Raw genomic sequence first — 22,888 nt, 5'->3', positions numbered from 1 at the left:
GCAGTGACCTCATGTCTACAGCAGGTTACACTCCGGCCTCACCCCACTGTGATCAATAATAGGCTGCAGCAGTGACCTCATGTCTACAGCAGGGCACACTCCGGCCTCATCCCTCTGTGATCAATAATAGGCTGCAGCAGTGACCTCATGTCTACAGCAGGTGCCCTTTTTGGCTAACCCCTCTCTAGCCAGTAATAGGCCACAGCAGCAGGGCACACTCTAGCCTCACCCGGCTATGATCAATAATATTCTGCAGCAGTGATCTCATGTCTACAGCAGGTGCCCACTTTGGCCTCACCCCGCTATGGCCAGTAATAGGCTGCAGCAGTGACCTCATGTCTACAGCAGGTTACACTCCGGCCTCACCCCACTGTGATCAATAATAGGCTGCAGCAGTGACCTCATGTCTACCGCAGGGCACACTCCGGCCTCATCCCTCTGTGATCAATAATAGGCTGCAGCAGTGACCTCATGTCTACAGCAGGTGCCCTTTTTGGCTAACCCCTCTCTAGCCAGTAATAGGCCACAGCAGCAGGGCACACTCTAGCCTCACCCGGCTATGATCAATAATATTCTGCAGCAGTGATCTCATGTCTACAGCAGGTGCCCACTTTGGCCTCACCCCGCTATGGCCAGTAATAGGCTGCAGCAGTGACCTCATGTCTACAGCAGGTTACACTCCGGCCTCACCCCACTGTGATCAATAATAGGCTGCAGCAGTGACCTCATGTCTACCGCAGGGCACACTCCGGCCTCATCCCTCTGTGATCAATAATAGGCTGCAGCAGTGACCTCATGTCTACAGCAGGTGCCCTTTTTGGCTAACCCCTCTCTAGCCAGTAATAGGCCACAGCAGCAGGGCACACTCTAGCCTCACCCGGCTATGATCAATAATATTCTGCAGCAGTGATCTCATGTCTACAGTGGGTGCCCACTTTGGCTAACCCCGCTATGGCCATTAATGGCCTTTAGCAGTGACCTCATGTCTACAGCAGGTGCCCACTTTGGCCTCACCCTGCTATGGCCAGTAATAGGCCGCAGCAGTGACCTCATGTCTACAGCAGGGCACACTCCAGCCTTCCCTGCTATGATCAATAATAGGCTGCAGCAGTGACCTCATGTCTACAGCAGGTGCCCACTTTGGCTTACCCCGCTATGGCCATTAATGGGCTTCGGCAGTGACCTCATGTCTACAGCAGGTGCCCACTTTGGCCTAACCCTGCTCTAGCCAGTAATAGACCGCAGCAGTGACCTCATGTCTATAGCAGGTGCCCACTTTGGTCTAACCCCGCTATGGCCAGTAATAGGTCGCAGCAGTTGCACATAAAATTAGTTTGTCGTGAAGTTAATCTTCTGAAGTACACACAAGTATGGATAAAATACAAATAAGGAAGAAAGGGCTAAAAAAAGTATTTTGTTGGTTAAACTAGAACCTGACTAATAAAACGTCTTGGTTCTGTATATAAGGTACCCCAATCTATAAATATATATACATCCTATGAGTGGCCTCTTTTTGGTTAGTACCTATGGATACTGTTTTACCAATCTAAGTTGGCTTCATGAATCTTGGTCCAGGATACCTCCTCCCACTTATTTTGGTTTTCCTATCAGGTAAGTGGCTGTGACTCAACGATAGGGTAAACTACTGGACCATCGTTGATGACCTCAAAAATGTGTTACTGTTAGGTAACCCGTTGTGACATCATGAGTAGATTTCATTCTGATGAGCTGCTATGACATCACTACTGGTTTTAGTCTAGTAACTCAACTGTGATATCATAACACTATTTAGGTCATACAAGTGTCTGTGACCTCATTACTAGATTTTTATTAAGGAAAGCTGCTGTGACATCACAACTATATTTCTATAAGGTAAACTGCCATGACATCATAATAGGGTAACAGACAGATTATGTGCTGTGATATTCCATAACTAGATATAGTAAAGTACACAATTGTAATATGATGAGTAGGTTAAAGGACATCCACCACCAGGATGAGAGACTGTATACAAATAAGCCTGTTGGGCTCCAGGCTCCATAGGTGTTAATGAAGCCTGGAGCCCATCAGGCTTATTTGCACACAGTCCTTCATCCTGGTGGTTGTAACCATTGAAGAGCTTTTCCTAGAATTTATAGGTTGTTAATAGTATCTTTGGATTATTCTGTCTTTGGACAACCCAGCAGATCAACTGATGGCAAGGCACGTCCTTCAATGGGTCCAACTATGCAGTGTGCCGTCTACAAATACAGAGGCATAAATATAGTCTAATCACTGCTGCTCAGTCCTTATCCCTGCAATCAACTGATTAATGATGATGCTTGGAGAAAGACCCCCACCCGTCAATGACCCATCAACCATGTTAAAAGTTGTTAATCAAAGAGCCTTCTCTATAGGTTGGCACTGACACATGCAGTTTCTAGTAAATAATTTAAGCAGTTTTTGAGCCCCATACACAGTAAATAAATTATTTATTATTTGGTTGGACACAAAAAAAATGTGTCAAAATCGGCTTGTAGAATTCCAGCCACATATGGTTCTTGCATAGGGACCTCTGTTGTTGGTGTATTAGCCATTTGTGGGGAAGAAGGGTGACCTGGGTGGTTGATGGTTGAGTCTCCAAGAAGAGGGGTCAAGGCGAGTGTCCACCGTAATTAAATCGGCTGCAGTAAGTGGGTATTCCAGGAACAAGCTTATTTAATATTTAAATGGGTGATTAAAATATAAACTATTATGTAATAAGTTATTCGAAATTTTGCAAACACCCATACATTTCAAGCTCACATCTCATTACTTGACCCAATTCTGTTGCATCTCTCTCATCCCCTATCTCACCACTGTACCCATCACAGCGCTAACTCATTGTTTCATCTTTCTTTAAACACACAACTGTTACAACCATCCTAAAGAAACCATCTCTGGTTCTAGTGAGAGAAGCGTGTAGTTTATCATCTGCCATTAGTGTGGACAGTCTGTTAGATCATCACTGGGAACAGGGTGTGAGAGGGAGGAGCTTTTTCTGAGAACTGAGGGCTCATGAGAGTTGTTGTATCCTGTGGTGGCCATATTGGAGATAACTCCATGTACTTTAGAAGTCCCATAGAATTTTGTGAATCATAAAAACAAACTATTTAAGCTCCATTTTGTGGTTAATGACATTAAGTTTTGTTGCACTCATTTATTCATATCTTTATGGGTTTTTGTATCAGACTTTCATATTCCCAGAATACCCCTTTAATATATTCGAAATAGTAAGCAGAAGGAATGACTTTTCTTTGTCATTGACACCCCCATACTACGACAGTGGGGTGCCAATAGTTGCCATGGTGATTGGGGCTTTCAAAAAGACCCCCTGGGCTTCTATAAAGTTTGGAAAACCAACACTGTAGCAACAAAATAAAACCATTTTTTTTAATGAAAATGTTATAAAACAGAAAAATCTATATGTAGTTGGTATCTCCATAATCATTGCAACACCTTAAATAAGGTAAAGAACAACAGTATGAAAATAAAACTGCAGATTTTTCAATCCTCCTACGTCCCCCATAGACGGAAATGGCCGCACGATACACATGTGCGGCACCGTACCGCTGCATACACGAGGAAAAGATACAACATGTCCTATCTTTCCCCTTGTGCACAGCTGTACGCTGTGCATCTCAATGGAGAAGGAAGGAGTCACCCCTCCTCCTCTCCAGCGTATCCAGACGTATGCCCGCCTGGCTACATGCTTAATCTTTTTATATTTTCTCTCAATTTCCCTCTTCATCTTATAATAAACTATGTATATATGATGGTGGCCATAGAATCAGTGATAAATCGTCTACAAGGGTGAGTGTCCTTATTACCCCACCCACACACACTGATTCACAGTAAGAGTCCTGATTACTCTGCCCAAACAGAGTGATGACAGTGAGGGTCCTGATTACTGCTTGTGGGTGGCATATCCGGACTCTTACGATCTCTCCTAGGAGTCCTCTCAGTTCCTTCTGCAACTCCTATAAACCTCTATATCACTGAGCAGAGCTTTTTCTCATATCTATCCCTTTATAGCCCAAATTATTGTTATAGGGCAGTGGTGGCGAACCTATGGCACGGGTGCCAGAGGTGGCACTCGGAGCTCTCTGAGGGCACTGAGGCTGTTGCCCCAGCACAGAATTCACCAGACAGGACTTGAGGGATCCTCCTGCAGGTCCATGTAGCCCAGGACGTGAAGCATTTGGGTCTACCTGAGACTGAAGGAAGAGAACGTGTGGAATATCATTGGAGCCATTGAAGCCCACAATTCTTCCTGTTCAGGGAAGCTCCAATGGCAATCTGAATTTCAATGGTGTCCTCAGGACCGTTGAAAGCTGTGGTATAGCATAGAGCAAGAGGATTTTAATAATTTAATGCTAGTATTGCTGTGTTGGCACTTTGCAATAAATAAGTGGGTCTAGTTTGGGCATTTTGGACACTCGGTCTCTTAAAGGTTCGCCATCACTGTTATAGGGGAAAAAATGTCTAACATGACATATAAAAAGCAAATATGTGAATGAGATTGAAGCTTCAATATTTGGCGATTTTATGGGTCCAGTCATTTTGGAGGTATCTCTGACACAAAAATGTGCCCATATTACTATTGTTTCTCGTCCTACGCCCCTCTACAGTGACCTTTCTATTCTCTGTGATAAATAGGGGATCCGGTGGTTAACCCTTTTAGATCTTCTGTTGTAGATGTCGATGATTTCCTCACCCATCCGATAAATCATTGACAAGCAACAATCATTTCGTAAATCGTTTTCACACCAGTATTGAAATCCTTTGCTTTCGGCCATTATAATATATCCTTCTTTTTTTTTTTTTCCTTTACCGGCACCAGTCTAGACGCAGTAACTAGGAATGTGCTGTATGTTGTACCTGCTCTTTGTATAGAGCGGAGTGGCGCTCCGCCATCCACCCCTCACTGCTGTAATGTGGATAAGATTAGACAGCATTGACAGAAAATTGCTTAGCTCTTGCATTCCGCCACCCCCGCCGGCTCGGCAAGAGCTCCAGACCACGAATGCATTGAGTGGAGCGGCGTCTGGCAGTCATAGGGTTACCCAGCATGAGGGGCTGTAAGGAACAAAAGGCGGATGATTGAACAGCTGTGAGTGGTAATGCCAGCTAACGAGTCCCCGCACAGCTATAATCAGAATCCAGGCCGGTTATCCAGCATATTCTTCATGTAGAATATTCAACACAAAACCCTTTAATCCTTTCTGCCGGAGCGAGAGAAATAAAGAGGGGGGGGGGGTGGCAGCCTACCACTGTATGTTTGTCCAAATCTTCCACTTCCTATTCCTAATTCATGGTGGGAGCCAGCAATAAGCATTTTTCATAATTATAATTTTCAGCATTATTATAACGTACGTGACTGGAGCGCTCAACGCCGGCCACGGATGGAGCGTAGTCGGCGGCTCGCCACACAAGGGGATTTTTTATGACGGATAAATCGCTACATGTAGGCCGGTGATGAATGAAGAAGAAAAGTCACATATTGATAGTTCGAGGAAAGATGGGTGGAACATGGGCGACAAGAGATCGAATACGGAGCAGATGTATGATTGGGGGAGTGGGGGACGTGCATCATGCTCATCACCGCTGTGATACTTGTTAGTGACTCTGGGGACACTATGGAAGTTGTGTTGTTTTTTTTTTTTTTTTTTGAAAGGTGCATTACATGAGAGAAAGGGACTGCTAGAGCATTCTGGGAAATATCTATATGGAAATGACCCCCGCAGCATATAAACCCAACATAGATTTTCCAATATTTACTTGTGGGGAACTGGGAAACGCTGCTTTGTGTTCCCATAGGGGACATGTTAGATGTGCTGACGTGTGCGCATTGGGCCACATTCAAATGTGGCGTTTGAATTGTGTCTTGAAATGCAATTCAAAGCTACAGGGAGGAGTTAATCCTGATTGCATACGCTTTCAGACCTACATTTGTGCGATCAGGATAAGCAACACATGCGTTGAGTTAGTTACATACGAAACACTTGCTCCCGATCGCATACGTTTTTGTGTAATCTGGAATTAGAAGTGTGTTTCAAAATGCAAATCCAACTCCACGTGTGAACAAAGCCTCAGTAGGTACTTGAATTAGCAAGAAATAATCATTTACACTTTTAGCTCTGCGTTATACTGTTCCTCCGGTATTCCTTTAAGAAGTATATGAAAAAATTGTCTACTATGTGTTAATGTTCCCCTTCACTGAGGGTGTGCATCCACATCAGGTTTTCAGATGCAGTTTTTGAAGCCAAAAGCAGGGGTGGATCATAATGGGTGAGGACTTATAATTAAGAAGTGCCTCCTCCTCCTGTATTTGTACTCTACTCCTGGTTTGGGCATGAAAAACTGCATCTGAAACACGTGTGGACGCCCCCTCAAGGGTGGGTCCTTACACTATCTCGTAATGAAGAATTAGCATATATAGATGAAAAGATGTGATGTAGGCATTGAAAGACTGCAGCAGCACATGGGATAATGTCCGCTCTTAACGGACTGATAGATCCACCCTCTAAATACCCTGCAAGGAATGTGGGAAAACCACTTTAGGGTCAACTCGATGATAAAGTGCATTGCGCTACCAGATTTCCCGGATACTAGAGGGTGCACAGTGTTGGGTGGAGGTTGTCTAATGGATGTGTCTCATCACCCAACATGAGAGACTGGTAGCTGAGAAGAAGACTTTGCTGATGAGGTTTGTGGCTCACCCGAATGATAAATGAAATATGCGAAGTCCTTATGACTTTATACAATTACATTGGTCATGTTCCCATTTCCAAAATGTACATAAAGCACAGAAGTCCTTAAAATTATTAACATTAAAGCAAACTGATCACTAGGTTTTACATCACTTAAAGGTCATCTACTACCAGGATGAAGGATTGTAAACCAAGCACTGACATACTGGTGTATGCCCCCTTTGGCAGGATTTGCTCTTCTTTAAGCTTCATAAGCCTTTGTTTTTGTTTTTTTTTGCAAATGAGCCTGAGAGGCTCCAGGCTGCATTAACATCTCCCTCTGACTCATTTGCATAATTTTAAAAGCCTTTTATAGTAAAAACAAGGGGCAGACACCAGTATATTAGGGTGCTTGGTTTACAATCCTTCAGCCTGGTGATAGATGTTCTTTAAATGGCGACCACAAATTTTCGCCCGAGAACAATAATGTCATTCGGGAAGGGGGAGTGCTGAAGGATGAGGTAGGTGGGTTAGAAGTGCTTCTGGGGCGGAAGCTGGACCTGCAATCCCTGGGATGAAATGTACAAGGGAGTAGTAATGTTACTACAGGTTATATGAGATGATGGATTTCCCTTAAAGGAAATCTTTCAGCAGTTCGGACCAAAGAAAACAGCAGACAGTACTAGGTATTGTCCCTTGAGTTGTGTGTAACCATACCTTTGTATGTTTTGTATTCCAAGATTGTAGCTGGATTCAGAGAACTCTGGTGCACTGGTGTGTGAGATCTCTTCACTGATCACAACACTTCTTCTCTGCTTTGAGTGACCACTTTAGTATACAAACAGAATCCTGCTATAGCAGTGACTCCTTGTTGAGGGGAGATCTCACACTCCAGTGCACAAGAGTGCTCCAAGTCCAGCTACAATCTGGGAATATAAACTGCTGACAAGTGCCCTTTAAATATATTCAATTTAATGATTGAGGGCAGCACGGTGGCTTAGTGGTTAGCATTACAGCCTTGCAGCACCAGAGTCCCAGGGTCGAGATCTGCAAAGAGTTTATGTGTTCTCTCTGTGTTTGTGTGGGTTTCCTCCAGGTCCTCCGGTTTCCTCCAACACTCCAAACCATAGTGGTAGGTTGATTAGACTGTGAGCCCCATTGGGGACAGGGAGTGATTTGACAAGCTCTGTGCAGCGCTGCGTAATCTGTGTGCACTCTATAAATAAAGGAATTATTATTATTATTGTCATTTAAAAAATGATTCCAAAGTCAAATGCAAATGAGTTTTGAAGAATCACTTTTTAATCCGAGAAGGGTTAAATGCCCCATATGTTTTGTTCTATAGTACCTAGAACCATGCTTCTGGTATCATATTAATGATTAGAATCTTATCTTTGGAACTGCATTCACAGACAGTTAAAGACCTGTGAGCTGCATGTAAAGATCATGACCTAAACAGGCTGTGTTTCATGTTCTGTAGCATTCAACTTGAAAGTTTAGATTTTTATCTTTTATATAACACCAATTCATGTTTCTAGGCGTTATAGAAGTGACTCATTACCACTGTTTTCTAAAAGTGACTTGTCTGTGGCAAAAAGTGACTCCTCTCAACTCATTTGCATATGACATTTGAGGTTTTTTTTATTTTTTATTGGTGAACTTTAACAAAAATGAGAAAATTCTCGAAAGAACCTTCCATATACCGATTGAAGGGGCTAGTAGTTTAGTGAGTTTAATATCTGTGTTGGCCCCAGGGCTTTACAGAGTTCTGAAACTTCTTGTTCTATGGAGATCACTTTTCATCATGTGCTGTGTCAGTACACCTCTGAGCACAGGGTCATGCGCTGTATTACAGTGAGTGTATATGCTTTTTCATTTCTTTTACTGCACAGGTAGTAATTGAGTTATAAGTCTTCTCCAAACCATTTGCTTGACAAGAGCCAATTTAGCATCCGGGTTCATTTGCATAACAAAAATGAGGATGATGGTTGGGAATTCTGTTTCCCGATCACCCCCCCCCCCCATAAGAATTAAATTTTCATCAAGACATGAGCACTGGTTTCAGAACATGGAGAAACTGGGTTAAACATATGCAAATTACGAGTTCTGCTCAGAAGTGATTGGCGACTCCAGGCTTTTCCTCTCTATCTCCTCTCTGCATTCTGCGCTTATTAAAAAAATAAGGCCTTAAATATTTCAAGCAACAGCTGTGCCCGGCTCCTGCGCTTTGTGCGAGCGCGGCCGTTCCAAGTGTGCGCTACATCTACTGATCTGCGATTTTTTTTTTAATTAATTTATTTTTTTACTTTCTCGTTTTCAGCTTCAGACAGCAAAGTCACGTCTTGTGCGGCGGTGTGGAGGATACCAAAGGAACTACAGGCGGGTAGTCATGAAGTCCCCGATGATTCATCAAACAACACCCAAACCTTGGAGCTTCTGTGTCACCTTGACAATGACGCCCAAAGCAATATGGCCTGGTAATGTTCTGCTCTCGCATCAAACAGCATAGCACTTGAAGAGTTCTACAAGGATGATCTGAGAATCAAGTGGAAGATAGGGAACATCCAAATGGGTTACTTCTCCCGTAGTCTGAAGAAAGGTTCTTGTTTCCTTTCTTGTTAAGTGGTTGTCACTCGTGCGAGTTGAACTTTTTTTTTTTATAGCTATTTTCTTAAAAATAGCTCAGGGCTAGAGGGAGGACATGGGGATTCTCCATTTGGTGCTCTTTGATCACCATTGTCGTTCTAAACACTTTACAAAAAAATTGCATAGATATTTTATGATTAGTATTATTATATAATATATTTGTTATTTTCCATGCACAAAGACATGATATGACCCTGACATATTCTCTGTAAATTGAATAGGGGAAGCATATTCCGAATGCATTGACCTATAATGCCCTACAGCCTGGAAAGGTGTACTAGTTACTAAGGATAATAAGCTTAGATATTCAGTTAGTACTGGAAAGTTCCATGTCATTGTCATTGCCCTGGCCACAAAGTGTCCAACTTACCAGTTACTTTAGTCGAAAACATGTCCTAATTAACATGTCCAACCAAAAAGTGTCCTACTAAACTGTCACCTCAGTCAAAAAGTGTCCTACTTTAATAGAACCACGGTCAAAAAGTGGCCTACTTAAGTAGGCCACTTTTTGGCCAGGGTGACAATTAAGTAAGATACTTTTTTGGCTGGGTTGACCGTTAAATAGGCCTACATAACTGTCACCCCACAGAAAAGGTGGCCTACTTAGCTGTCATCCCAGACAAAAAGTGCCCTACTTACAAGTTGGCCAAGTCAGGAAGTGTCTCCCTAACAATTACTCCAGCCCTAACTTGTCCCTATTGATGCAGTCCCTATTAAACGCTGGTTAACCCAACAGAATGTGCCCCTTTAACCATTGCCCCATCCAAATATGGAACATATTTTGGTTAAGCTTATAGTCTGGCTTGCAAAGCGCACCCTCGGGCTCACAGGGCGGCTGCGTGTACTATTACAGAAGTCTGTGGGTGCACTTTGCAAGCCAGCGATGCACATGCCCTAATGATCCTGAGGGCTCGGTGACGTCACCGGCTCTCAGGAGCGAGGAAGGGAGGGTGGGGATAAGCGGGGACAGCACGCTACATGCCTGCCCTATTATGCTAATGCCCAAGCACTATGACACACAGAGCGTTGAGTGGTTGATGAGGAAATATTAGAATCTATTTTTATAACGAAACGGCTGGATTATATGTTCCTGCATCACCTCAGCCACACTTATGTGCAGGTATGTGTGGTTCAGAACGACCCCAAATGGTAGGTTTCATTGATGGGGGTTTTCCCCACAAACTAAAGTTAGGCCCTATACACGGGATAGGGCATAGCAAGAACGGATGTGTCCAGGTATTAGTGCATACCACAGGGGACAATACACAGGGGGAGATTTATCATGAAGATTTTGAGGTAAAACTGTTCTAAATGCCCATGGAAACCAATCAGAGCTCAGCTTTAATTTTATAAACAGCTGTGGGAAAATGAAAGCTGAGTTCAGATTGGTTGCCATAGGTTACTAGAATAGGCCTGCTCTAAGAGACTTATGATAAATCTCCTCCACAGACTATAAAAAAAAAAAGTTTCTTCTTATATAAGAATATTTGCTAATTCATTGGTATATATGTGAACTATCACTACCAAATAAACAATCAATTTTAGGGTGTTGTAAACCAGAATAATGGACTGGTGTAAGGATCTAAGCAGCATTATCAATGGATAAATTGTGATAGCTAGGGAACTAGGTCAGAGCATTTCCTTTATGGTAGGTCTTTTGAATCTCATTGGCTACCAAAAGTGGTGCAGGTAACAACAGTTGATCAGAAGTTGATCAAGTAGAAAGTGAAGACCGCTCTTTCTTCTGCTTTCTGCCCATGTTTATAGGTCCTGCCATCTTGCCACAGCATGTAGGGATATGTTTTACAGCAGCACCATAGCGATAAAAATAAACTGTGACATTAACACAGTGGGTCAGTATTATTTCTATATAGAGGTCATTGTACAGGGAGGGGGAGGGGATAAGCTGTGACATCATCTATTGCCAGTAGTGATGTAATGATGGGTCAGTGTTATCTATGTAGAGGTCATTGTACAGGGAGGGGGAGGAGATAAGCTGTGACATCATCTATTGTCAGTAGTGATGTAATGATGGGTCAGTGTTATCTATATAGAGGTCATTGTACAGGGAGGGGGAGGAGATAAGCTGTGACATCTATTGTCAGTAGTGATGTAATGATGGTCAGTGTTATCTATATAGAGGTCATTGTACAGGGAGGGGAGGAGATAAGCTGTGGCATCATCTATTGTCAGTAGTGATGTAATAATGGGTCAGTGTTATCTATATAGAGGTCATTGTACTGGGAGGGGGAGGAGATAAGCTGTGACTTCATCTATTGTCAGTAGTGATGTAAGGATGGGTCAGTGTTATCTATATAGAGGTCATTGTACAGGGAGGAGGAGGAGATAAGCTGTGACATCATCTATTGTCAGTAGTGATGTAAGGATGGGTCAGTGTTATCTATATAGAGGTCATTGTACAGGGTGGGGGAGGAGATAAGCTGTGACATCATCTATTGTCAGTAGTGATGTAATGATGGGTCAGTGTTATCTATATAGAGGTCATTGTACAGGGAGGGGGAGGAGATAAGCTGTGACATCATCTATTGTCAGTAGTGATGTAATGATGGGTCAGTGTTATCTATATAGAGGTCATTGTACAGGGACAGGGAGGAGATAAGCTGTGACATAATCTATTGTCAGTAGTGATGTAATGATGGGTCAGTGTTATCTATATAGAGGTCATTGTACAGGGAGGAGGAGGAGATAAGCTGTGACATCATCTATTGTCAATAGTAATGTAATGATGGGTCAGTGTTATGTATTTAGAGGTCATTGTACAGGGAGGAGGAGGAGATAAGCTGTGACATCATCTATTGTCAGTGATGTAATGATGGGTCAGTGTTATCTATATAGAGGTCATTGTACAGGGAGGAGGAGATAAGATGTGACATCATCTATTGTCAGTAGTGATGTAATGATGGTCAGTGTTATCTATATAGAGGTCATTGTGCAGGGAGGAAGAGGAGATAAGCTGTGGCATCATCTATGGCCAGTAGTGATGTAATGATGGGTTAGTGTTATCTATATAGAGGTCATTGTACAGGGAGGGGGATGAGATAAGCTGTGGCATCATCTATGGCCAGTAGTGATGTAATGATGGGTTAGTGTTATCTATATAGAGGTCATTGTACAGGGAGGAGGAGATAAGCTGTGACATCATCTATTGTGAGTAGTGATGTAATGATGGGTCAGTGTTATCTATATAGAGGACATTGTACAGGGAGGGGGGAGGAGATAAGCTGTGACATCATCTATTGTCAGTAGTGATGTAATGATGGGTCAGTGTTATCTATATAGAGGTCATTGTACAGGGAGGGGGAGGAGATAAGCTGTGACATCATCTATTGTCAGTAGTGATGTAATGATGGGTTAGTGTTATCTATATAGAGGTCATTGTACAGGGAGGAGGAGGAGATAAGCTGTGACATCATCTATTGTGAGTAGTGATGTAATGATGGGTCAGTGTTATCTATATAGAGGTCATTGTACAGGGACGGGGAGGAGATAAGCTGTGACATCATCTATTGTCAATAGTGATGTAATGATGGGTCAGTGTTATCTATATAGAGGAGGCGCAAAGCACTTAGTAAAAGTGCCGCAATGTCATTAATCACTAAATGGAGTTTAAATAGTTTACTTTTATGATTCACAAAAAATTACATATTGGCTTATATTGTAATGGCCCATTATACTATGAATTATTTTTATTCCTGGAATACCCCTTTAAAGGACACCTGTCATAAGGTCTCTGCCACTAGTCCTGTCACCTCTACCTGTTGGAGCAGCTCACAAGGATCCCATCCCAGCCTTTATCTAGTTATTTCATACATTAATCATTGTAAAATCATCTTTTCTCTATTATGTAAATGAGGCTGGTCACATGGTCAGAGACAGTGATGTCACACTTGTTCCCCCTCTTCTGTCCTCCCCCTGCTCATGTCTGTGTGTAATGTATAGTAAAGCATTGCTGGTGTGTGTGATGCATCTGCTGACATGCTGCTAATACTAAGAGACAGACATCAGCTACACAAGTACCTGACATGTTCTCTATAACATGGCTGCATCCTGGAGCTCTTGTATCTTTCACATATACACACACACACATGCACACACAGGCTGCAGGGGGCGTGGCCACCAGCAAGCACATGGAGAAGCCATTACATGGAGCAGCTGTCAGTCAAGCACTGGGGGTGTGACTGTGCCTCCCACTCATGAATAAGCTGGACAGCTTGAATATGCTAATGACTCATTGGACATCTCACAAGTCATTTGCATACAGCTTTAGGACCTCATTCCTTAGGTTTACAGGAATGTAGAGGGACAATGAGGGGATAGAGGCAATGCTCTCTAATGGCAGTTTATGAAAATATATTTAGTTTAGGGGGGTATTTTGCCTGATGGGTTCTCTTTAAAGGACACCTGTCATCAGATCTCTGCCACTAGTCCTGTCACTACTACCTGTTGAAGCAGCTCACAGGGATCCCATCCCAGCCTTTATCTAGTCATTTCATACTTTTTTTAAATCAGAAAAGTCATTTTCATCATTGCAAAATCATCTTTTCTTTATTATGTTAATGAGGCTGTTCACATGCTCAGAGGCAGTGATGTCACCCCTGTTACCCCTCCCCTCTCCTCCCCCTGCTTATGTCTGTGTGTAATGTATAGTAAAGCATAGTTAGTGCATCTGCTGACATGCTGCCTCCTCCTAATACATATGTGTGATACACAGACATCAGCTACACAAGTACCTGACATGTTCTGCTATAACATGGCTGCCTGGAGCTGTTGTATCTCTCCTATACACACACAGGCTGCAGGGGGCGCCAGCACCAGGAAGCACATCATTATACAGGCTGTCAGTCAAGCATTGGGGGTGTGGCTGTGCCTCCCACTCATGAATAAGCCGGACAGCTTGAATATGGTCATGACTCATTGGACATTTCACAGGTCATTTGCATACAGCTTTATGACCTCATTGCTTAGGTTTACAGGTATGTAGAGGGACAATGAAGGGATAGAGGCAATGCTCTCTAATGGCAGTTTATGAAAATCTATTTAGATTAGAGTTGTTATTTTGCATGACAGGTTCTCTTTAAGTCCATATTGTATCCGTTTATTTTTTCACTTCTGTACGTCATCCGTTTTTTGTCACATATGCCAATAAAGCTGATGGGTTTCCAATCTACTTCTTGTCCCGTCCAGTTGGTTGCTTAGCAACATTTGAAGAAAAAACACTCTGCATACGGATGTCATGCATGTGGCATACATTTTTTTTCGGTTCCATTGACTTCTATGGATGTACTTGGTCTTCATGCTGCTATTTTTTTTCTCAGTGTCTGCCTATCCATGAAAATAACAAACCTGTGATCGGGCCCATAGGAAAAATATAGGTCCTTTTAAAAAGGATAGCACACGGACATCAAAAACGCCCCTCTACATGAGTCTTAAAGGAAACCTACCATTTGATTTGATGCATTATGAAGCAAACATACCTTGAGAATGCTGTAGCTACACTGATGCAGGATCATATCTTGGTTAATGCCTGTGTGAGTGGTTTTGCTGATAAAACAGATATAACATTATGATAATTAAGCTGTCTCGTCTCTAAGGCTCCTTCAGCGCTTCTCCTAGCCTGTGAGTTTTTCTCTGCAGTAGAATATGATGCAATCACTCCTCTCCCTGGCAGACAGAATAATCAATTGCTGCACCATCCCCCAGATGCTGAGTATGAGTGATCCAGCTCAGGTTGATTAGTCATTCTTAGTCATGCCGGACTAACCTCCATTTGTAATAACAAGTTCCCGTGTGTAATGTGTTTATGTCAGCCAGTCTTACCCAGCTTTTCCAAGGTCCTGAATGTTAGAATTGTTTTTTCAGCACAACCACTCAGGGATTAACCAAGATATGATCCTGCATCAGTGTAGCTACAGCATTCTCAAGGTATGTTTGCTTCATAATGCATCAAATCAAATGGTAGACTTCCTTTAAATTATACAATTTAGTATACGATTTTATACATTACCAGACCAACCTTTACAACACATATACTACACATTCATAAAGCACTAAAGCTTCTCCTCGTAAATCACTGGCTTGACTGTTACTGATTGCATGTGTTTCAAAGGAAATGCAAATGCGATCAGGCTGAGCCTCGCAACGAGACGTTTGCATTGCATTTCTAAACTCAATGTAAACGCCCCATGTGACCGCACCCTTAACATTCAGAAAATACTTTTTGTTTCTTTTCTTGAAAGTATCGTATCGGTATCGAGTATCGTGATACTTTTCTGGGTATCGCACTCAAAATTCTAGTATCGGTGCAAACCTAATGGAGTCATTGAATTGTTCAAAATGTTGTATTTCGTAACAAATAGGTTATTTTGATTTGCGGATGTGTTGTAGCTGCCTTTTGTTGTGTCTTGTATACTGAATGTCCTTTATTCATTCTGTAGTACATAAAGCTTTATAGATGAGTAAACCCTACAATGCAGTGAGCGGGAATCGTTCATCAGAGTTTTGAGGGGGGGGGGGGGGCTGTGTGTGTCACCCAGCATTTTTAATAATTTTCTAATTACATTTGGGTGGCTGGTGCTGGCTTGACCTGCGGAGGCCTCCACATGATGAGCTGTCCCCTCCCTGCAGACTAATGCTCTGTGTGGCCTGGTTTCCAATGCGTCTGATCTCCGCTGGCCCTTGCACCATTGCTGGAGCAGAGAAGAATAATGACACAAGAATTGTGCTCGGAGTCCCAGGTGTATTGTCACATCATGCAGACACCGACCTGGCGGGGACAGGTTTTTTTTTTTTACCTGCTCTGTTTGAATTTCCAAAAAAAAAAGAAAATGACAAAAAAACCTGCACAGCAGGAAACAGGAAAAGACCCGGCAGCAAAGTAATTGTGGAGAACACATCGCTGTTCCTATGGTTTCCCTTTATTGCTGTCCTATTTTATTTTTAAAATATCTCATTCTCTTGTCACTGTTAATGGCCAGGACTAGGAAGGAGCGCGTCCTGTTTACAGCCGTCCTTCCCATCGGGAACCCTTAACCCTTTCCACATGGAACTCGACGCACAATTTACTATTAATAAAGCACTGTTCGTAAATTTCATACTTATAATTGTATCACTGAAACCTAAATAGATATTACCGTAAAAACTCGAGTATAAGCCGACTTGAATATAAGCTGAGGCCCCTAATTTTACCACAAAAAAACGCGAGTATAAGTTAACCCTAGGGTGGGAAATGCGTTGGTCACAGCCAGTATATAGGTAGTCAGCCCCTTTCCCCCTAGTATATAGCCATTCAGCCTCTGCCCAAGTATATAGCAAGCCCCTGCACTCAGTATATAGCCAGCCAGCATTCCCCCAGCATATAGCCAGCCCCCTGCCTCCATAGAAAGCCATCCCCTGCCCCCATAAATAGCCAGCCAGCATTCCCCCAATATAACCATCCCCTGCTCCATAAAATAGCCAGCCCCAGTTTGCCCAATTCCTAAAAAAAAGTAATCTCAAAATTCGCCTTCCGACGCAGGTCTTTCTTCTTTGGACCGACCTGCTTCTGCCAATGGAAGAAGAGAAGACCTGTGGGGCGTCCGAAAGGTGAGTTTTGACTTTATTTTTTTTTCTTGACTCTAGTATAAGCCGAGTTTGAGTTTTTCAGCACATCTCTCGAGTATATACGGTAATTCAGTATTATTATATTTTTTTATTTTGTTGCTTTTTCTATCTATCTATCTATCTTTTAAATATAGGATAATTATTCCGTCCTTTAAATGGGTTATGATGACTCATAACCCAGGGAAAAAGGCCTGTCTTTTGTCTCAAGTGGGTCACTGTTTCAGGCTTCACGATCACTCTTAACACTGCACAATACTGCTTTTATGATTAGTGCTGCCTTTCACTTTTAAAAGTTATCTGGCTACCTCCCAGAAAACTGCATCAAGTCTCAGGGAACCCTGTTACAAGGTTGCAATCATCATCATCATTATCTGCTCTCTGCTCTCATAGATCTTCCTCTTTTGATGGTGCTCCAATGCTCCTTAATCTGTGGAGCTGAAAGTGGACAGAAGGAACTTAAAGTATCTTTATTCCGGTACCATATGTAGGAAGTAAATCTTGGGGGGGACGGGGAGGTTTACAATTTTCATACAGCCCCGGGCCGTCCTAATCTGCATCTGATGTTCACTCACACTCTGAATACTATTGTACACACTCCAATCAGGTAGGTGGTGCAAGGTTGAAAACATGTTTAAAGGGAACCTGTCTTCAGAGATTGGCCTAATAACCTAATAGCAGTATGTTGTCAAGCATCTGAGCAGCTTCTAGATGATGTTTCTTTCATGGCCCAGTGTGGTGGCATCATCCAGAAAGTCACATTTGAAGTGAGATGTAAAATGATTTTATAAAGTCAAGGAGGTGGAAAGTTAAACACTAGAGTTAAGTTTAGAACACCCCTCTTTAATGTAATTGAAGGTCCAGGGACATCATTGATCAGATCTCCTGAAGTCCAGCGCATAATGTCAATCACATGGTTGGAGGAAGGGAGAGCTTGACTTGAGTGTTAAACTCTCCACCTCTCTGACTTTATACATATAACTTACATCTTACTCCAAAGTTAATTTTCTGGATGATGTTACCAATTTGGGCCATGAAAGAAACATGATCTAGAAGCTGTTCAACCTCTTCACAACATATTGCTAGTGGTTTATTAGGTGAATTTCTGATGACAGGTTACCTTTAATCTTTTATGTTTCAAATCGTATGTTTTATTTAATTTTCATTGCTTATGGGAGTGTAAACCTATATCAGACTTGTGCTGCAGTTTGGAGCAGGTTATGTAGGGAGTCTTGTGGTTTAATGTTAGACATTACAGTAAGGTTTCCCAAAGCTGCCATTTTCAGGACCAGACTACTATCTTATTTGCATGGGACCTTCCAGAATTAGTGGAATTAAGGATTAGGCTTAGTGAATGTCCGATCATTCAGCATGCCAGGCAGCAGCTTGCTTCCTTTTCTGCACATGCATGCTCAGCCAACTTTCAGCTGAATAGGAAAACCAGGTGTCGCCATACTGTGTATATTTACTTTGTATATCGGTGTGTTTGTTATAATTCCTTTATTTATATAGCGTACAGAGCTTGTCAAATCAGTCCCTGTCCCCAATGGGGGTCACAATCTATTCAACCTACCAGTATGTTTTGGAGAGTCGCAGGAAACTGGTGGACCCGGGGAAACCCACACAACCATGGAGAGAACATACAAACTCTTTGCAGATGTTGACCTGGATGCTCCAAAACTGTAGTGCTAACTACGGAGCCACCATTCTGCTATTTGTTGAATGTCACTTAGCTGAAGACTGGTCATGTGTTGGCTCCAGACCTCTACTAATCTGATATTGATGACCTATACTTTTGGCGGACTCCATATACAAACATTTGTTGTAGCGATATGGGGGTGAGGTGGGGGGCAGCCTTCTGCTTTCTCTTGGTTACGGTATTTCTACATCCACGCTTTGTGATGATCATTTGCAGGCAGAAGTTTCCCAGGAGTGAGCTTGTGCCTTTGTTCTTCATTGTCATTTGGCATTTGAGTGTGGAGACATCTCCCTCTCCCCCACAGGTTTTCTGAGAGAACAGAGCACTTGGCTATTTTAAGAGACTATGTAATTCCACAGAAATACAATCCAGGCACGAGGGATCTACATAGAAACCATTTGCACCGGTGGCTCGTAGGAAACTTGAGACAATGGTGGAGATTTATCATATGCTGGCGCTTGTGTGCCGGAGTATGATGGAAGTCCTGCCCCTCCGGTGCCGCCGGATACATCAAGAGGCTTAACCCTCCTGATGTATCCTGTAGGTAGCTGCGTCACCCTTGATAAATGCCCCTCAATATTTCCATTGTATTCTAATAGCACCAGAATGAAGGAAGGAGGATTGTCCCTATGTGATGTGAACTCTATTACAATTCACATGTATCTAGATACAAGGGAGTTCATTTTAAAAACAATATAGTAACTTTTGCGCTGATTCTAAAATGCGGAAGGAATTAGTGACAATGTGGGTTTTTTTGATGTATAGGACTATCATCATGGGTCCCTAACTTTTCAACAAGCCACAGTAAGGTAACATTCACTTCACATACAGTCATGGCCAAAAGTTTTGAGAATGGTACAAATGTTAATTTATACAAATTCTACTGCTTCAGGTTTTATAATGGCAATTTGCATATACTCCAGAATGTTATAAAGAGTGATCAGCTTAACAGCAATTAATTGCAAAGTCAATATTTGCCTAGAAAACACATTTCAACTTCATTGCAGGCGCCGTAAAAAGAGCAGCTAACATCGTTTCAGTGATTGCTCCAGTAACACAGGTGCGGGTGCTGATGAGGACAGGGCTGGAGATCAGTCTGTCATGATTAAATAAGAATCACACCACCGGACACTTTAAAAGGAGGCTGGTGCTTGGCATCATTGTTTCTCTTCTGTTAACCATGGTTATCTCTAAAGAAACACGTGCAGTCATCATTGCACTGCACAAAACTGCCTAACAGGGAAGAGTATCCCAGCTAGAAAGATTACACCTCAGTCACCAATCTATCGCATCATCAAGGAATTCAAGGAGAGAGGTTCCATTGTTGCCAAAAAGGCTCCAGGGCGCCCAAGAAGGACCAGCAAGCGCCAGGACCGTCTCTTAAAAGTGTTTCAGCTTCGGGATCGGGCCACCAGCAGTGCAGAGCTTGCTCAGGAATGGCAGCAGGCAGGTGTGAGGGCATCTGCACGCACTGTGAGACTGCGGAGACTCTTGGAGCAAGGCCTGGTGTCCAGGAGGGCAGCAAAGAAGCCACTTCTCTCCAGAAAAACATCAGGGACAGACTGATATTCTGCAAAAGGTACAGGGAGTGGACGGCTGAGGACTGGGGTAAAGTCATTTTCTCTGATGAATCCCCTTTCTGATTGTTTGGAACATCTGGAAAACAGCTTGTTCGTAGAAGACAAGGTGAGTGATACCACCAGTCTTGTCTCATGCCACCTATAAAGCATCCGGCAAACATTCATGTGTGGGGCGGCTTCTCAGCCAAGGGAATAGGCTCTCTCACAGTCTTGTCTAAAAACACATCCATGAATAAAGAATGGGACCAGAATGTCCTCCAAGAGCAACTTCTCCCAACCGTCCAAGAGCAGTTTGGTGATGAACAATGCCTTTTCCAGCATGATGGAGCACCTGCCATAAAGCAAAGGGGATAACTAATCTCCATAGAGATTTTGGGTCCATGGCCTGGAAACTCCCCAGATCTTAATCCCATTGAGAACTTGTGGTCAATCATCAAGAGACGGGTGGACAAACAAAAACCAACAAATTGTGACAAAATGCAAGCATTGATTGTGCAAGAATGGACTGCTATCAGTCAGGATTTGGTCCTCATTCTGTCAATAAAAGCTTTTGTTACTCATAATATGATTGCACTTGTATTTCTGTGTGTGATAAAAACATCTGACAAACCAGAGGGCGACAGATCATGTGAAAATATAATATTTGTGTAATTCTCAAAACTTATGGCCATGACTGTACATAGACAAATCTTGGCATAGGCAAATACATTCATCCTTCTCCATAATCTCAGCAGATGGCATTGGAGGCAATGGTGGACGGATGTAAAGTATGCATCCACCCCCGGCCTCCGCTGAGCTTGCGCTCATAAAGATCCATAAAGGACATTCACATCACTGAGGGAAACACCCGGAACATTGTCCATAGCAAGGGGTAGGAACAGGACGACAGATTCCACTGTATATGTATACAGTGATATATACGTATTAGCCCTTCCCTGTAAGGATACCTCAAGAATCCTCATGACTTATCTCTCTGTATGAGCATACAGTGGGATCCGTCCCAGCCCTCCATTGTAAAGATATGTTGGGAGTCCTGCTGGTGTATCCTTAGGCCATATTCACATGGACGTATGCCAGGCATATGTCCTACGCGCTGGAGAGTGACACCTCCCCTCTCCATATTGATGGATGCTGCATTTCCAATGTGTACTGAGCAGTATGTGTAGCACCGTATCGCTCTGTGAGCCTATTGCCGTCTATGGGGACGTATATACGGCTGCAAGCTTGCTTCCCTGTATCTGACCCCAGTATGGTTGTGTGAATGCCTTACATGAACTGCAAAACGTTTTTGGTCCTTTTTTAAGGATGCGTTTTCAAAACGCATCCGTTTTTGAAAACGCCTCTGTCTTTGACCGTTTTGGATCGGTTACCATGCATGTTGCTGCTCACAACCTGTTTATCTATTAAGATAACTGGGAAATATGGACAAAAACGGTCAAAAACAGATGTGTTTTAAGAGAAATATTAATATTAATATTTTAAAGCAAAATACAGCAGTATTATCCTGCATGTAGCGGTTTCTATAGTAAATCCTTTTGTTCAGTACATGAGCACATCGAGGCTGAGTACTAGTGAAGCCGCAGGAGCAGGTGTCGCTGGAGTCATTAACCCTGAATGCAGGTTACTTCATACGTATCCATATTTACCATTCTGCATCAGTGCCATTCAGCACAAGATTGTCACAATTTAGTGAATTTCTGCTATCGGGGGTTGATGGCAGCGTTACTAATAGCCCAAGTCTCTGATTCTCCTTGAACGGCATTGTTCAGACTCTGCCATTTAAATCATCATGTGGAAGGAAGTGGAAAAACAGGTTTTCTGCTGATTTTAAGTAAAAAAAAAAAAAAAAATAGTCCTAGAAATTGATTTCTTCTCTTTTTGATTTCAAAATAGTCAAGCGAGATAAATCCATTGTGTCTTCCTCCCGTCTCCTGGGGTTTTATTCTACTATGTATTGTTACATTGGAGAGAGAACCCCATATGAAATAAAGGGCCCCCCCAAAGGCAAGTTGATCTTAGGGGGGGGTTCCGTTCCACTACTGGCAGTCAGCCCTTTTTAGCTGCTGACTCCTAGGAAAGCGCAGTTAAAGTCCTCACCAAAATGCAGTGTTTTAATGTCCCTCATGAACAAGGGACATCAATCAATGTTCTTACTAATGGATGGGGCTCCCTTTTTAAGTATTTCATTGTTGTGCCGATATTTTTTTTTTCCACTAAACTTGCACCACAAACAACAAATTTGTGTATTTGGTGTGTGAGGTCCAGTTGTGCCACAATGACAACAGTAAAGACTATTCTAGCCGAAAAGCAGGCAGGAATAGGACCCTCTCTAAGTTTTGTGAAGCCGGATTTATATGTAGATCTTGTACTTTTTCGGTTGTTAGCTATTATCATTTATAAAGCAACATCAATTTAATGGTGATGCTCATTGATTGGTTTACATACATTAAATAAAGACAAGAAATAATAAGTACAAAAGACACAAAACTAGAGTAAACCGGTAGAAATAGAAGAAAGTCCCGGCCCATAAGGGCTTACAATATTTATGGGTGGGTAGATGGAGACAATAGGTGAGAAGAAGATTGCTAGGGATTTGGGAAACAAAATTGTGAAAGTTCAGTCCTGGTACTTGAACC

General features: G+C 42.6%; 1 protein-coding gene across 2 annotated transcripts in view; it reads left to right on the top strand.

Annotated features, from left to right (window-relative positions):
• The window catches only part of EIPR1 (EARP complex and GARP complex interacting protein 1), a 131,965-nt gene that overhangs the window by 60,581 nt on the left and 48,496 nt on the right, over nucleotides 1–22,888 (top strand). For both annotated transcript variants that reach the window (XM_072143508.1, XM_072143509.1), the window contains one exon: nucleotides 9,031–9,187. In XM_072143508.1, coding sequence (XP_071999609.1) covers nucleotides 9,031–9,187 — 157 coding nt within the window. The remainder of the gene's footprint in view (nucleotides 1–9,030; nucleotides 9,188–22,888) is intronic.

Source organism: Engystomops pustulosus, chromosome 3 (genome assembly GCF_040894005.1).
Source record: "Engystomops pustulosus chromosome 3, aEngPut4.maternal, whole genome shotgun sequence".
NCBI lineage: Eukaryota > Metazoa > Chordata > Amphibia > Anura > Leptodactylidae > Engystomops > Engystomops pustulosus.
Note: the sequence above shows the minus strand (reverse complement) of the source record. Positions and strands in the feature narration are given on the sequence as shown.